This window comes from Macaca fascicularis, chromosome 4, assembly GCF_037993035.2.
Source record: "Macaca fascicularis isolate 582-1 chromosome 4, T2T-MFA8v1.1".
NCBI lineage: Eukaryota > Metazoa > Chordata > Mammalia > Primates > Cercopithecidae > Macaca > Macaca fascicularis.
In genome coordinates, this window is record NC_088378.1 from 137,157,046 (window position 1) to 137,174,378 (window position 17,333).

At 56.6% G+C, this 17,333-nt stretch overlaps 1 protein-coding gene across 5 annotated transcripts in view; it reads right to left on the reverse strand.

Annotated features, from left to right (window-relative positions):
* Positions 1-2,062: 2,062 nt before the first annotated feature.
* Positions 2,063-17,333, reverse strand: part of PACSIN1 (protein kinase C and casein kinase substrate in neurons 1) — a 68,900-nt gene continuing 53,629 nt past the window's right edge. For all 5 annotated transcript variants that reach the window (XM_015449546.3, XM_015449547.3, XM_065544121.1 and 2 more), the window contains 9 exons: positions 11,480-11,605; positions 10,373-10,529; positions 8,980-9,215; positions 8,005-8,160; positions 7,714-7,889; positions 7,191-7,311; positions 6,967-7,094; positions 5,804-5,991; positions 2,063-5,265 (listed from right to left, as the gene is read on the reverse strand). In XM_015449546.3, coding sequence (XP_015305032.1) covers positions 5,156-5,265; positions 5,804-5,991; positions 6,967-7,094; positions 7,191-7,311; positions 7,714-7,889; positions 8,005-8,160; positions 8,980-9,215; positions 10,373-10,529; positions 11,480-11,542 — 1,335 coding nt within the window. In that variant the 5' untranslated portion in view covers positions 11,543-11,605 and the 3' untranslated portion in view covers positions 2,063-5,155. The remainder of the gene's footprint in view (positions 5,266-5,803; positions 5,992-6,966; positions 7,095-7,190; positions 7,312-7,713; positions 7,890-8,004; positions 8,161-8,979; positions 9,216-10,372; positions 10,530-11,479; positions 11,606-17,333) is intronic.

A 17,333-nucleotide genomic window follows, 5' to 3' on the forward strand; every position in this document is an offset into this window, starting at 1 on the left:
GTCTGTGGGCATGCTGGGGGTGACCAGGACCCGCCACCCACTCTCCCGGGCAAAGCAACTCATCCAGCTTCCTCCCACTTCCCTCACATTTATTACCCGGCTCAGTGTCCTTATGGTCTACTGTGTGCCAGGTGCTTTGTCATTTATCTTCCCAACAAAACTATGAAGTAGGGGCTACTCCCCCATTTTGCAGATGATGAAACCGAGGCTCAGAGTGCTGCAGTGACTTGCTGATGGTCACACAGCTGATTGACAGAGTAACTCATACCTGTCTTTCCACAAGAACAGGGCTCTCTCTGCCCCTCCAGCCCTCCGGCTTCCTGACTGGTTAGCACCCTTGGTCCTCTTTCACCCTTATCCTCTGAGGCCTGGCTTCCAGGAAACAGCAGGGGAGCCAGCACCACCCAGACCACCAAGGGTTAATTGCTACCCTGTACTGCTGCCTTCCGCCCTCAGCAATTTTGTTGTCCAGAAGAAAGTTTGCTCCTAGCAGTGAGCAAATAGCACCTTGGCATCTGTCAGCTGGGCTTGCACTGCAGGGAGGAGGGGGCCCTGCCCCAGGCCTGTGCCTCGCTGGGCCCCTGCTGTCTCTCACTCCCTTGGAGGGAGGAGTGCCAGGGGGAGCCTGGGACCCTGGCCAGAACCAGGCTCTGCTGAACTGGTTTTGTCTCCAGCCAGCCTGGCCTGCTCCTGACTGAGTCCCTGGAGCCACTTGCTTGTATGTCCCCAGCTGGGCCTGGGCCTGGAAAGGCCTCAGATCTCAGTCAGTGTTTGGACAAGAGGATAGGTATGGGCAGTGGATGCTAGGAGTACAAAGGTGGAGCAGCTCTGGAAAGGGTAGATGTGGGGGCCCGGGTGAGGCAGCTCCCTGCCCATGAACCTTGGCAGGCACATGCCCATCCAGTGACACCTTGTGAGCCGGCAGCGATCTGCAGATTCCTCTCCCTCCTCCAAACACCTCCCCAGCAGAACCCCACCTGGCTGGGGATTCTCTGACCCTTCTCCATGGGGGCCCCACCCTCAGGGCCCCTCATCACTAAATGGAACAGCCTGTGCAGGTAAGACAATACAACAACCTTTTGTCTTTATTTGAAGATTTCTGTTTGGCTAAAACCGGGCTTCACATGGAGGTAGGTTTGGAGGAGTAAGGAAGATGGGGTGGCTGATAGATTCAATCTCCATCTCAACCTTTTTCCCTGCCTGGCACACCCTGAGGCTGGGGCACGGGGTGTCAGGGAGGGGCTGGCATATATTTGCCCTGAGTAATGGGCTTGTGTGATGGCCCTGCCAGGCTGCCAGGGCCAGAGGACCCTGAGAGAGACATCTCACCCGACTGGGGAAGCTGAGACCCGGGTGAGGGTGGGAACACAGTGAGCTGATGGCAGAACTGGGACTGGCCCTTGGACTCCTGCGCTGCCCCAGAAGAGATCCCCAGAGGCTGGGGTGCAGGGGGAGTCAGGGAGCCGGAGCAAGAGCTGGGCCTGGGGCTGGAAGAACAGCCGAGAACCCAGAGCTCTGGTCCTGCCTATGCCCCTGAGAAATTCTCCCCAAGGAGCCCTCCCACGGGTCCCACACAGAAATGCCTTCAGAGCCAGGTTGGGTGCAGGAAGGTGTGGCACGGCCCAACGTCACCACACAGGGAGCTTGGCACCGTGGACAACCAGGAACCATGGGCCTCAGCGGTCACTTTTAGAATTCTGCTTTAAAAAGCAAAACCTATTTGAGAGCTTCATTCACTCTTAATCCATGAGTGTGGAAACCTGAACGCCCCAGCTCTCCTGGTCAGGGCCTGTCACCAGGCACCCGGAACCTGAATGGGCCAGAGCTCCAGGAGCCTCCAGTATCACCCTCCTCAGTCCAGACAAGACCCAGGCCCCTGCAGGATGAAGGGACCAGGCCTCAGTGGCCCAGTCTATGGATGGTCGGCCAGGACAGCACCCAGCCCTGCTCAGGCACCACCCCTCCCCTCCTGCATCCCAACCACAAACAGCTCTCAGAGGGCTCAGAAACCCCCAGGACTGAAGAAGGCGCACAAGACTCAACATGACAATGCGCAGCCAGGTTGACACAGTTCTGGATTTTATCCACAGTCATACAATCACAACTGATATATATATATATTTGTATTTATATACCTTTAAATTACACAATCATGTACAAAACAGGTGCATTGCTGAGACCACAGCACTTCTCGGAGTTTCACAAGTGTCGGAACTAATGGGGTCAGGAAGCCTAGGGCGGCAGACGGCGGGTGGTGGGGCAGCCCCGGTTCCTTACAGAACCAGGCCGCAGAATGGTGGTTAACTCGGGACAAAACACATTACTCGCCAAGCCCCGCCAGGGCGGGCCCGTGCAGCATCGAGGATGCGGGCAGGGGCTACAGGAGGAGGCCGTGGGCATGGCAAGGGGCGCGGCCCCCACCCTCGGTGTTGAGTGCCCTGACACCAGCACTGGCAGGTAGGGTTGGGCCCTGGAGCTCAAGGGGACTTCCAGGTAGGAGACCCTCCTGCTCTGGAGCCCTGAGGAGCCTGGGGACTGAGAGAGTGGTCCCAAACAGGGCCCTGGAGGTGGCTGCTCAGGATGGAGGGGGTTTCGAGTCCCTGTCCTGGAGTGGGCAGCTGGAGTGCTAAGAGGGACAGGGTGGAGTCCAGCTGGGGCTGCAGCCCCTCCGCAGGTGCTGGGAAGCTGCTGGCACAGAGAGGGGGAGCCCAGGCCCCAAGATGCAGATCGCCAGCTTCCCACCTTTCCAAGGTAAGTGATGAGGGACAGACGCCCCCTACCCCAGCTCCTGCCTGGGGAAAGGCTGGACTTCTGCGCTGGAGCTGGGAGGACTGCAGGCTTCCAAAAGCTTGCTTCAGGCGCTGAGGAGCCCAGGACACATCTCAGGCTTCCAAAAGCTTGCTTCAGGCGCTGAGGAGCCCAGGACACATCTCAGGCTTCCAAAAGCTTGCTTCAGGCACTGAGGAGCCCAGGACACATCTCAGGCTTCCAAAAGCTTGCTTCAGGCTCTGAGGAGCCCAGGACACATCTCAGGCTTCCAAAAGCTTGCTTCAGGCGCTGAGGAGCCCAGGACACATCTCAGGCTTCCAAAAGCTTGCTTCAGGCTCTGAGGAGCCCAGGACACATCTCAGGCTTCCAAAAGCTTGCTTCAGGCTCTGAGGAGCCCAGGACACATCTCAGGCTTCCAAAAGCTTGCTTCAGGCGCTGAGGAGCCCAGGACACATCTCAGGCTTCCAAAAGTTTGCTTCAGGTGCTGAGGAGGCTCATCTTGGCTTCAGGCTCATCTCAGGCTGCAGCCAAGGCCCAGAGACCAGACAGTGATAAGGAAGGGGGTGCTGGCAGCAGGAAGGAGGTCTGCCTGTCCCTGGGATGCCATTGCCCCTGGCCCTGAGGGAGGCCTGCCCCAGCTCAGGCCCCTGCCAGAGTGTCAGGACCCTCCGTGCCCACACGGAGAAGGTCAGAACCTTGAGGCTGGGGTCTACTACCTCCTAACAGTGGGCTGTTGGGAGAAGCAGCAAGAGCAAAGGAGGACTGAGGGGGAACAGGGCTGGGCTGGCTCTCTCTCTTTACCTGGAGGCCCAGGAGGCCAGGTGTGCAGGAGGAAGGAGGGCATCTGCGGTCCAGAGGCCTAGAAGTGGCATCCACCGTAAGCAAGTCTCACCTGGTGCTGCAGGACTTCTCAGCTCCTTGCTCCAGAGGTCCCCAAGAGACTTTTCTTCCAGCTCCCCTCCCTCATGGGGTTTTGTCCAACCCTGGTCTGCTTCCCAAGCCCCTGTACCCTCTCGTGCGGGAGAGGCTGGTACCTAGCACTCCGGCACTACTGCTCACCAACCAGCAGCTGGGCCCTTTGCTTCCACCCACCCCCGAAGGTCCTTTCACTCTGACCCAGGCTTGGAGAGATGGAAGGGCTGCCAGCAGGGGGAATGTTGTTCCGGGGGCTGTGGGGACAAGGAAGAAATACATGATGTGACTATCTTCCTCTTGAGGGCCAGGGTTCCTCCTTTCTGCCAAACTCAGCTGCAGGTTCTCCCCTGATGTCTCAGGCTGGAGGCACCCATGGGGCCCTTGCAGGCTCCCCAGGCAGGTCAGAGAAGAGGAGAGATGGTTAGGCCAAGAGCTTTGCAGGTACAAGGCTTGGCCTCATGGAGGCTGATGTGGAACCCAGTGATTTTATGGTTTTTGGATGGACATGGAGGGAGCGTGGGGGGCCAGGGGGACAAGATGACCTCCTCCCCAGCAAATAGGAGGAGGCTGCTACTGTTGCTGGCTTTGCCATCAGTTTGGGGGTCCCCACCCTAGGCCAGGGGACTTATGAGAAGGGACAGGTCCTCTGCAAGTTGCTGAGGGGGTTTGGATCTGCTGAAGAGCCGATGCTCAAAGTGCTGATGGCTGGAAAGAAGGGCCTGGGTAACAGGGTCTTGGTCCCTCAGATGGGCCTGGGGCTGGGAGGGCTGGCACAACCCGGGCTGAGAGCCTGCATGCCCTTCATTCACCCTCCTGTACCCCAGTGACACCATGACTTCCTCCAGCTCACCCCTCTTTCATTCTGGGGGACCCCTGGGAACCTCCAGCGGGGAGGAGGGTGACTGTTCCTCCTCCAGTCCCACTGGGCCCAAGGGACGCAGCTAGGAGTAGAGGATGCTCCCCAGGGTAGAGTGGAAGACTAAAGATGGGGAAGCCTCCCTCCCTGGGGTCTGGAGAGGAGGCCTTTGAGGGCAGGGTGGTGGAGGAAGGGAAGCAGGGCAGGGGAGGAAGAAAAGGTTAGGAAACCAGGCCAGGGAATGGGGCAGGTGCCGGCAGCCTGGAGTGGAGTGGGACAGAGGGAGTGAGGCAGGGTGGAAGGGTCAGGAGACATCTCTCAGGGCTCAGGAGTCTCTTTGGTGGAACCTAAAGAGCAGATGTTGTGATGTTGGGCTAAGTCCTAAGCCTGTTACCTACCCTGGGACCATCATCCCAAGCCCCAGCACCGCAGCCTCCAGGTGGCCCTGCAAATGCTCTGTCTCTGTATACTTTGTTTTGTTCTGTTTTGACTTTTAAAAAAATAAAAGCTTGATCGGAAAATATGTCTGGAACTCTATGGCGAGGGGAAGGAGACGAGAGTGGGAGGGGAGGGGAGGCAGTGGGGAGGAGTGAGGGGAGTATGGAGGGAGGGCCTCTAGATAGCCTCCACGTAGTTGGCAGGGTAGAGGCCCAGCTGCCCGCTGTCCAGCCGCCCACGGCACCAGCCCTGTTCATCCTCCTCGCCCAGCTTCGTGAGTTCGTCTCCTAGGAAAAAGAACACGGGGCGGGGCGGGGGGGAGGGCTCAGAGAGAAGGCTGCCCCTCCCTCAACACACCAGTTGCAAAGGGAGCCCTCCAATACCCCCTCCCGGTTACTGCACTGGGTCTTAGATTCTTAGGCCCTGCCCCTGGAGACCAGCCCCAGTTCCATGCCAACATTCACATGCCACCCTTGGCATAGGGGTCCTGGCCTACTTCAGCCACTCACCTAATCTGGGTGTCGGGTCCGCCCCCAAAATCAGACCTCGCATCCACCCTATTCTCAGGTTCTGACTCCGCCCCTGGCACCAACCAATCTAAATCTTGCTCTCACTCCCATCCTGGGCCCAGGTCACGCCCACAACCCAGGCCACGCCCCATTTAGTTCCCTGCAAATCCTCGTAACCCGTCTTCAAATCCTGTCTCTGCCCCACCACATACCCAGTCCAGGCCCAAGCCTCTCTTTCAGGCACCGCCCCTGCCCCACCACACACCCAATCCAGGCCCAAGCCTCGCTCAGGCACTGTCCCGCCCAGCCGCCCTACCGGCCTTAAAGCTGAGCTCATCCTGCTCCTGGCCGTCATAGTCGTAGAGTGCCCGCACGCGCACTCCCTTGGAGTCGTCCTCAAAGGGGTTGGCACCCCCGTTGGCCTCACTGCCCCCAAAGGGGTTTCCACTCTCGTCGTCTGACCACTCGGTGGCGTAGGGTTGGCCTCTGTCGTAGCTGCTAACACTGAGACGCGGAGGGAGGACCCAGCTTCAATGTCTCCCCGCACCACACCCCGAGGGCTAACCACTCCTAATCAGAGCTCTGACCCTGAATTCTACCAAGTCTAGAGCAAGGATTAGCCACATAGGAGGGGTGACCCTCATGAGCTCTTTAAACAGATGTTTAAATGCAGGGCCATTTGCGTTATTATTCAGCCCAAGAGGGAGAGGGCATTTAAGGGGACCCGAGGGCAAGTCTGAGTCTTCATCCGGGAGGAGGAGTACCACCTAATGATTAAGAGCAAGGATCCTGGAGTCAGACCTCCTGGGCATCATATCTGGCTCTGAGGTTTATTAACTAGCAATGTGACCTTGGGCAAGTCACTTAACCTCTCTGGGTTTCAGTTTCTCCATCTGTAAAACGGGAATATTTACGCACTTGAACCGCGCCACACACAGCAGGTGCTCTAGAAGGATCCGCTACCACTATCTTTTAGAGAGGAGGCTTGGTTCCTATTATCTAGACCAGGGATCCCTAATCCTGGGGCTGCAGACAGTCCGTGGCCTGTTAGGAACCAGGCAGCGCAGCAGGAGGTGAGTGACAGGCAAGGGAGCATTATCGCCCGAGTTCCACCTCCTGTTAGATCAGCCGCGCCGTTAGATTCTCGTAAGAGCGCAAACCCCTATCGTGAACTGCACATTCGAGGGATCCAGGTTGCACGTTCCTTATGATAATCTAATGCCTGATGATCTGAGGTGGAACAGTTTCATCCCAAAACCACCCCACTCCCATCGGTGGAAAAATTGTCTTCCACAAAACTGGTCCCTGGTCCCAAAAAGATTGGGGACCGCTGCTTTAGAGTGATGAACTACCACTCTCCTTTAGAGAGGAGACATAGTTGCTATGATCTAGATCATTTCTTGTCTTCTGAAGCACAACTCAGCTGCCCCAGAGTGTGGGTCCCTCTTGGCCCCAGGAAGCTCCACAGGAGGCACTCACCTGCCTCGGTCCCCAGCCTGGGATGTGGACTCTACTGCCCCAGTGGCATTGGTCAGCGCCACTCCCTCTGCCTTCTTGGACTGTTTCTCCTTCTTGGTGGTGGTGTGAGGGAGGTCTGGGTTCCACTCCTGGTGGGGCCAGTGGAGCAGTCAGGCTGGGGGACTATGCCCTGAGGCACCTTTCAGCCTCTTCAGGCTCCCCTTCCCATCCCCACATATCCTCACCTCAAACTGGGGCCAGTTCATGGGCATGCCGGGGCCACTGGTGCTGCGGAACCATCTGAGGTCTTCCTGGGCGTCAGCCCCCCGGATGGCCTGCTCCAGCTCACGATACACATGGATGTAGCTGTGCTCAGGGAAATGGGGGAGGTGGAGGGCACAGATTCACCATGGCCCCTTCTCATCCTTGGTGAGGGGCCGGAGTCCACTCAGGGAAGCAGGGTGCTGGGCATGCTGCCCAGCCAGGAATCATGTGGGCTTTGCAAGAAGCAGCTCCGGGCATGCTCAGTGAACTCCCTTCTCCCTCCCACCTTAGCCATTCACCCATCACCCTGCATGTATTTCTAGAGTACGCAGTGTGCGTCATCTTGCACCCATCAGCCGCTGTGTTTGAAGCCTCATCCCTCTTGACCCCTGCAGCTCTGCCTCCCCTTCCCGTCACTATGATGTAGGGCTGGGATGCCCTGCATGCCAGTCACACCAACTGCTGGCTGTGCCTGTGCCCTCGGTGCTTGCCATGCCCAGGTACCTGCTGTTCTCAGCCAGGTTGAGGTGCCGTTTGATATCCAGCAGCACCTCCTTGAGGAAGACCAGCCGCTTTTCCTCGAATTGCTGGCACTGCTCAAACACCTGCTCCATGTTCTCCATGTACTGGGGTGTGGTCTTGCCCACGTCTTCCAGCACTTTCTCGTACTTCTCCTGTGTCTGTGGGCACCAGAATGGAGAGAGGGTGACACCTAACCAGGCCTGCAGCTCCCAGCCACCATCCTTTGCAAGGGGACCCCCAGACCCCCTGCTGCCATCCCGGCCCGGCCAGCACCTTCTGCACATCCTGCTTGCACTTGTCCACTTTGTCCTGCAGCTTCTTTTGTTGCTCAGGTGTGACCGATTGCTCTGTCTTGCTGTTCATCTCCCGTGTCATGGCCAGCTTCTCCTCTTTGCAAGCCAAATGGTAGGACTTCTTGGCTGCCTCCAGCTGTGGGGAGGGGGGAATAGGGAGTAGGGTTTTCATCTGTGACCAGCAGCAAACATGGTCATCCATCAACTCCTCCCCTGCCCACTCCCTGGGAGCTGTGAGCCCACACTCTTTTTTTTTTGAGACAGAGTCTCACTCTGTCGCCCAAGCTGGAGTGCAGTGGCCGGATCTCAGCTCACTGCAGCTCCGCCTTCCGGGTTCACGCCATTCTCCTGCCTCAGCCTCCCGAGTAGCTGGGACTACAGGCGCCCGCCACCTCGCCCGGCTAGTTTTTTGTATTTTTTAGTAGAGATGGGGTTTCACCATGTTAGCCAGGATGGTCTCGATCTCCTGACCTCGTGATCCACCCATCTCGGCCTCCCAAAGTGCTGGGATTACAGGCTTGAGCCACCGCGCCCGGCCGAGCCCACACTCTTAAGAGCCAGAAAGGATGCAAGCCCTGGCTCCAGATGTTCAGGAGCAGCACTCCTCCATTTGTGGCTTTGTCTCTGCTTAGCACTGCCTGCTCCCCTGCAGATACCCTCCTGTCAGGCAGTGCAGTGCCCACCCCATCTGGGGAGCCAGGGGCCAATGTGCCCGTCTGCGCTGCTGGTATCTTTCCTGGGGACAGTGCCCTCTTGCCCATGGGTTTCCTTACCCAGTGGGCACTGCCCACCCATCTGTGAATATTTCTTCCTGGAAGGCAGTGCTGCTCCCCTGTGGGCACAATCCCGGAGGGCAGTGCCCAGCCCACCCATCCGTAGATGCCCTCCTTGGGATCAGCACCCTCTGATCAGACGGGCCCACCCCACCCCACCCGTGGCAGCACCCACTGAGCACCTCTTTCATCTTCTTGGCCCAAGGCTTCTGGGCCTTGCGGAAGCCATCTTCAGCCTCCTTTGTCTCCTTGAAGCCACCCATGATCTGCTTGTGATAGGCGTCCTTCTGCCAGTTCTTCACCTTCTCCAGGTCCTCATTCAGCAGGTTGTTCTTCACCTCCTGGTGCAGCTCGCTCACCTTGTCTGCCTCCGTCATTATGGCACCCCAGGCCCGCTCCAGGCTGCCATACTGTGGGCCTGAGGGAGTGGCAATAGGTCACAGGAACCTCACTGCCCCCTGCCCAGAGGCCCCCCTCACACCTCCCTTCTCTGAGGCTTTCCCCTTCCTGCCATAGCAACAGAAATGCCCTCCTCTGCTCTACATGGCCCCATCCTCTAGGGCCCACATCAACCACTATCTCCAGGAAGCCTTCCCTGACTGCTCTACCCAACTGCCACGGCCTGCAGCCCTTGCTGCATTCTTCTCACAGTATCTGCAGCTGTACCTCCCTCCTCTTTATCTCTCCCGTCAACGTGTGAGCCCCACAGAGTGGGGTCAGAGGGGGGCAGCCTGGACCCTGTGAGCTCTGACAAGCCCAGCACAGCGCCAAGCACACAGTAGGTGCTCTAGGAATGTTAGCTGAAGCTTGTGACAGATGCCAGGAGGCCACTGGGGACCAGTCATTCCACATTGACTTGTTGTTTGTGTACTGGCACCAGCTCTGTGCAGGGCACTGTGCTAGGTGGTGCAGGCCCAGCCCCTGCTCTCATGGGGTTTAGAGTATACTGCAAGAGAATAACACGAACAAGTATATGTAAACCGCAACTTGAAACTGTTCTAGATTAAAGGAACCTGAAGACACGATGCATAGAGGCAATGTGCGACTGCGCTAGATCCTGGACTAGCAAGCACAATTGTTATGGTAAATCTGTGTATGAGTTGTATTCATGTCCCAAATTTGGTAGTTGAACTCTGGTTACATAAGCAAATGCTCTTGTTCTTAGGAGATAATGAAGAATTTAGGGGTAAACGGATAATGGCTCCAGCTTACTCTCAAAAGGTTCGGAACATATGCATATCAATAAACAGTCGGTGAGAAAACAAACGTGGAGCCAGTGAGTCTGGGGGAAGGGTGTGTAGGAATTCTCTGTGCTACTGTTGCAGCTTTCACACAAAGTTTGAATTATTTCAAGATAAAAAGTGTTTTGCTTTTTTTTTAATCCAACCTAAAGTTGTACAAAATACAGATGAACAGGTAAGCCTGGTTTGATCTAGGAGGGAACAGAGCCTGAAAAGGTCCTATGGCTGGTAGATGCAGGGCATGGTGCATGCAAGTATCCAGGGCTCCCAGGACCCAGACCGAGGGGGCGGGTGATGGCCTGGGGGCGCGCAGGATGTGAGCCTGGGGGAGCACCTTTCTCGATGAGCTGGCGCCAACGCTTAGCCCAGTCCGTGAGCTGCTGCCCGTACGCCTTCTCGATCTTGGCGCGCTCCTGCACGCAGTTCATCAGGTCGTTGCATAGACGGTGGCCGTCATCGATGCGCTTCACGGTCCGCTTGTAGTTCCCCACCTGGCGGCCAAGCAGCGAGCACCACTCCCGCGGGTTCCTAGCGTCCCCTGCCCCGCCCGCCGCAACCAGCACGGCCACGCCCACTGTCTCCCGCCCCGCCGTCCCGCCCACGGCCTCCGGTCCCGCCCCCGCCCCCAGCCCCGCTGCCCAGCCGCAACGCAGCAGGGAAACTGACTTTCGGAGGCTCCAGCACCCTGCGTCAGGCCCCACCGTCTACACGCACCCTCACCCCAATTTAAACATGATTTCCTCGCTGCCACAAAATGCAGAAGGATTTTTAGAATTTGGACTTGGGCTGGAATGAATTATTCATTTTGTTTTTGCGAGTTAAATCTATTATATTTATATAGAGTCATATAAGCGTTGAGTTGAGCTGCAGCTTCTTGACATAATATTATGTTTTGTAGACATCTCATTAAACGCTTATTAATTTAGGTTTGGCAGTTTTCGTCTTGGGTTTCAGGAGCCAATAGCAATTTTTTTCCTCCAGGTCTCAAATATTTCCGAAGGCTCTGAAAATGCTGGCTTCTGGCCGCGCCTGAAGGGGCCCCGTGGGGCTCTGGGAGCTCACTCCCTCTCTCTGTGTCCAGCGCTCCACCCCTGCCCACCTCAGCATCGGGGGCGAGCGAGGGAAACAGGAACAGCTGGGAAAGGCTGTGCTGTACCTGCCTGATGGAAGTGCCAGAGTCACAAAGGGCCTGTTCCCACATTGTGAAATGCCACAGGCTCTCTCTGGGGGCAGCTGTGGGGAGAGAGGGGCTCCTGACTCAGTGGGCAGTGCTCTTGGGCCACTTCATGGCTACCGCTGCCTGTTGGACACCCAGGGCTTTGGAGGGGCCTGGGGGACTGGGGAGTGGGGCCTGAGGTCATGGGGTGAGTAATAGGGGAGCCTGGCCTCCAAACAGCCAGGCTGTCTGGTCCCCAGAACCTGGAGATCATGAGAGCCTCACCTCCCAGAAGCTGTCGGTGGTCTCCTCTGGAGCCAGTGAGGCCTCATCGTAGGAGCCGGACATGGTGTAGCCGCAGGGGGATGGACAAGTGCGGAGCTGCGGTTAGCAGGCTCAGCTGCTCATGCACTGGGAGGGCAGGAGAGAGATCCATGGAGATGAGAGAAGGGCCTTCCACCCTTTGCCCCATTCCAGTCCTGGGTCCCCAACCCGATGGGATAGGGGCTCCATGGGAGGAGGCTTGCATTAGGATGTCAGCTTCCTGTCCAGAAACTAGCTCACCAGACCTAGGGTAACCCTAAGAGTCGCCCTGTAGCACCCTCATGCCCAACTCCCCATCCCTCCTCCTTCCCCCTCCCTCGAATCCATCCTCTAGCTCCAGTATGAGCACCGCCACTCAGAAGCCAGCCCCAGCCCCAGCCCCCAGAGCTGGTTCTGTCTCCTGAACTGTTGGAGCCCAGGCTCAGCGCCTCCTCAGTTATCTGAGCCCCGGGACCCTGTAAATGCCCTTCTGGCTGCCCTTGCTGCCAACCTCAGCAGCCCCCATTAGCTCCTTACAAATCTCCTGGGAATCCCAATGTGTGGCGTCCTGGCCCACAGGTCACACCACCGAGATCTCACAGGTCACACCACGGAGATCTATGGGAGCATCTGGGGTGGCTGTGTCTGCCCTGGATCTGTCAGCAGGCATCACGGTTATCCAATCTAGGCTGTGCGCTGCCCCAGGGCCAAGGTGGGTACTCCCCTCCTCCCCTCCCCAGCCAGCCCTCGCTGTTACCCCAGGCAAGAATGGCTCAGTAGTCAGGAGCCAGGACTCAAGAGGGCCAGGGGCCTGGTTTTCAAAGAGGCAGCAGAGTCCAGGCTGGGCCTGGCCAGGCTGTGAGCTGCCAGCCACTAGCTGGATCCAGGCACCAGGGGACACCTTCTTGCTTCTGCACTGCAGTCCCAGGACTATGAACCCTGATAGTGTGGATGCTCAGGGAGGGCTGGCCTCTGCAAGATTCAGCCCAACCTGGGGGTCCAGGGAACCCCCAGCCGTTACCAGCAGCTGGCTCTCAGGCTCAGGGCAGGGGCAATAACATGTAAGAATGGTTGGCTGAGGATGTCCCTTCCCCTAGGGTTCCCCATCTGTCCAGGGCCTGGGGCTCTTTCCCAGTAATAACCCCGTATTGCCTCTTGCACCCCTCAGGCATCTAAACATATTTTGTTCCCTCCCTTTTAGAAGAACCACAGACAGACTTTCCCATAAACTCGCGCACAGTGGGGGTGGGTGAGAGGGAGGACGGCTGGATTTCATCAAGGGACAAAGAAATGAGTCTGAATTTTTCTTTTCTTAACTTGGCACTTTTCACTCATAAAGCAGTACTTGCTTCATAAGGAACATTTTAAATTTAGATACAGAGAAGTAAAAAGCAGGGATGTTTAAGGAAGCATGGTCAGCCAGGTGAGCTAGGTATCCCTGGGGCCACAGTCCCTTCTAGAACCCTTAATGTCACACAGAACTCTGCCCCGACCCCTGGTAATGCATAGCTGCCAGGGGGCTGGTGGGGGGTGGGCAGGAGTTGGGTGGAGGGTACAGGCATTCCCTTGTGGGAACAAAGGTAGAACCTGAGCCATTTGTCTCTCACCCACGGTAATGGGAAAGTAACTTAATACCATACAATTGTCATTGATACAATTATGGGGTACACACCCTTCACCCAGCAACACCACTTCTAGGAATTTACTTCCAGTCAGTCAGCCAGATGATGCACAAGATTATTTACTACAGTACTGCTTGTAAACGCAAAAGGCTAGAAACAGCCCAAATACCCGTCCACAGAGGGCCGGGTCAGTAAGGTATGGTGCAGGGCTGTCTAGGAAGCTCTGTTCCTGAATGGAACCTTCCCCAGACCACATCACTAAAGCAAAAAGAGCAAGGTGTTGACCCGTGTGGCTGGGGAAAATACATAGGTAGGGAGTGTTTTGGGAGGACCACAAGAGAAACTGGTGATGGCGACCGTCTTCAGGGAATGGGGTGGCCAGGGTACGCAGGGGAAGGGAAACTTTTCTCTGTAGGTCCTTTCGTGCCCTTTTAATTTTGCCTCATGTGCATGAATTTTTTAATGTGCCTCGTGTGTATATTTTTGAAACCCTCCGGCCTGTGTTGGGGGAGAGCTGAGGGAGCTGGGAACCAGGATGGAGGGTGCTGTCAGCATGGAGGGAAGGGACAGTGCAGCTGAGATCTGGTATGTCAGGCCAAAATGCCCGACGGCTGAGACCACTCTCCACCTTGTGCAGAACAGGCCAGGCTCAGGGCTCTTGGAACTTGCTGGGGTCCACCCTTGGTGTTGGCAGGTAATGTGTCTCTCCAGCTTCCAGCTGAGGGAGCATGCGTAGTGGAAACAGCTCCAACCTCGGGGTCCCTGCTCTGCTACCAACCTGCTGTGCGGCCATGGGCAATTCGCAGGCCTTTCTGGGCCTTGCTGGGAAATGAGGATGATATGACTGACTTAAGGATTAGATGAGGTGGTTAGTGTCCAGCCCATGGCAGACTCCAGGCCCTCCCAACTCCAGCCTCAGTTCTGACCCACAAAGGGGTGGGCTCAGGAACAAGAGCCAGGAGACAGTGTGTGAACCCCCCATCATGTGACTAGACACACGTTCCCACCCCGCCTCTGCCTCTTCCAAACTAGCCTCACACCCCCACCCTGGGGGCAGGCAGGAGGCTCAACTCGGGACAAATGCCATGTCCTTCTTGAAGGGCAGTCGGTACCTGCTGTCACTAAAAAGGCTGCATCTCTCACCATCAGAAAGGGATGTGGCTGGCACCTGGCACTCCCTGTGGGCAAACTCGACATGCTCTTAACCTTCCTCAACCTTTCAAAGGGGCACGAGGCCCATCTGCCTTCTCTCACCAGTGGCTATGAGGCTAACTCAGCCCTGAAGACCCTTTAGTGTCTCAATAAATGACAGCTGGCATTGATTGGGCACGTACCATTCACATGTCGAATCTACCTCCTGTAATCCTCACCACAATCTGACCAGGCAGATTCTGCTGTCACCCCACACTGTAGCTGAGAATCCAGGGACTCAGGGATGTAACAGGGACAGAGCTTGTCCAGGTACCAAGGGGAGAAGTGAGCCCAGGGCATCACAGCATCCATCCCTGCGTGATCTTATGATTTAAGGCTGTCACAGCAATGACGGTGGCCAGCAGGCAGTGAGGGCTGAATGTCCCACACACGGTGCACAGCACTACGTGTGGGAGCTCAATGAATAGACAATGGCCATGTGACATGGGAACTGCTGTTACACTGAGCAGCGAGGTAACCTGCCAGAGGTTGCTAATTGTGATGATTAATTTCAGGGGTCAGCTTGATGGGATTAGGGGATACCTGGAGAGCTGGTGAAGCATTATTTCTGGGTATGCCTGTGAGGGTGTTTTGGAAAGAGGATGGCATTGCAATCAGTGGACTGAGGAAGGAAGATCTGCCCTCATGCAGTGTGGGCGGGCACCACCCAGTCGGCTGAGGGCCCAGAGAGAAGGAAGAGGCAGAGGAAAGGTGAGTTCTGACTCTCTTCTGGAGCTGACACGCTCCTCCTGCCCGTGGACATCAGATCTCCAGGTTCTGTGGCCTTTGGACTCAGGGACTTTGCATGAGCAGCCCCTGAGGTCCTCAGGCCTTTGGCCGCAGATTGAGAGTTACCCCACTGGCCCCCCGGTTCTCAGGACTTTGGACTTGGAGCCATGGTACTGGCTCATCTGGCTCAGCAGCTCACAGACGGCGTAACATGGGACTTCTTCACACTCATGTGAGTCAGCTCCCCTACCAAATCCCCTCTCATCCATCCTTTTCTACCTACCTATCTATCCATCTATCATCCATCCATCCATCCACCCACCCATCCATCCAACTGGTTCTGTCTCTCTGGGGAGCCTAATACACACAGCTAGGGAAAGGTGCAACTGGGATTTGAGCCCAGCGTCCAGATCCAGAGCGCACACTCCTGACCACCATACTATCATTACATAGAGAGGTGTTGACATTAACATTGGCTATCACTAGCTAGCGTTTACCGAGTGCCTACTGTGTGCTAGGTACTGCTCTAGATGCTTTATGTGTGCCTTATTTTCATTTACAGATGGGGAAACTGAGGCACGGAGTGATTAAAATAGTGCACCCATGGCCTTTGAGACAGTAAACAGCGGAGCTGGGATTCAATCCTCGCTCCAGCCAAAGCCCCTGCTGCATGGCCCCTGCTGAGCCTCATTCCCCGGGAGCCCTGCGGGAGAGCAGAAGCAAGGCTTACTGAGCACTTCCTCAGGACAGGCCCTCGCACCAGCACCGCATTCATTCTCGCAGCAGTCCTCACAGGGAGGGGCTTCCTCTTTTTCTTCTTGCGGAGACCACACTCAGAGAGGTAAACCAAGATCACACGGCTACAGGGTGGCAGAGTGAGGACTGACCCTGGGGCCTGTGCAGCACAAAGTAGGATTACAACCCAGACTCTGGAGCCAAATAACCTGGATTCGAACCCTGGCTCTCTCATGTATGGGCTGTGAGACTGTGCGTGGATCTCTTCCTCTTCCCAGGCCTCGGCGCCCTCATTGGTAAAATGGGCTGTTGCAAGGATTAAACGGAGCACTAGACCTTGGGCCACCGGACCGCGCCTGACACACGGTGAGCTTTCCACAAATGTCGGCGCTCACTATCCATCCACCACTGCCGTTGCCTGTAGGCAACAGCTCCATCTCAGGGGTAGCCCTCTCTTTCTGTGGAGCCAGGAAGGGTCTTGCCTTTCTTGTCCATGAGGATGGACATGATGCAGCCTGTGAAGTGCAGAATGGGGGGGTGCAGGGCTCTGGAGCCAGCAACCCCAACTACTACCAGTGAGATGTGGGCCAAGTCTGTAATGGAGGCCTCAGTGACAAAGGAGCCCCAGGGTGAAAAGCGTCTCTCCTCAGGCCCAGGCATCTCCTGACAGCTGCCTCTAGGAGAACCTGGAAGGCAGGGCCCTCAGCTGTGTTCCATCTACTCCTGGCTTGAGGAAGGGAGAGAGGAATTAAGAGCATGAGCCTGGAGAGGCCAGGCCTGGTGTGGACCAAGGCGCTGTGTGGATTCCTACCTCAGTGGTCACCAACCACAGGCCTGGGAGTCACCCAGCTGCTCCCAGACACCGGCAGGTCCTGAGCCTCCACCTCCTCCCTGTCCTTGCTATATTATTCTCCACAGCCCTCGTCACCACCAGACACGCCATCCACAGCACGGCATTCATCACGTTGCATGTCCTCCTTCCCACAGGAATGTCACTCAGTCCGGTCAGCGGTGTTTATCTGTCTGGTTCTCTGCCGTATTCCCAGCGTCCAGTGCAGTGCTGGCCACAGAGTACGTGGGCAGTGCACTTTTGTTGAATGAATGAATGAATAAATGCCAAGGACCTTCTGAACATTGACTTAATAAACCGCAGAAATGATGAATTTCTATCCCAGAGCCAGACACAGCTACCTGCACACAGTGGGCACCCAGCCAATGTTGACAATGATGATGATGACACAACCAGAGCCAGGAGCCAGGAGGAGGTCCCGAGTCCCACCCACCCTCTGTCTCCAGGCCGGGCTTCTCCTGGAGATCCCTTCCCTCCTCTTGGCCAGCCCTCAGGGTCCGGTTCCAGGGTCTCCTCCTCCCTGTGGTCCTAGGACCATCCTGCCCTCAGCATGGCGCCCTCCGTCCTCAGGGGTGCTGCAGCACGCAGGCAGCATCAACGACACAGCAATTTTGAGTGCCTACTGTGTGCCATTGTGAGCACCTCCTCACACGCTTTATCTCCAAACCTCACAGCCCACTGAGATGGCTGTTGCCTTCCCTAGTCTACA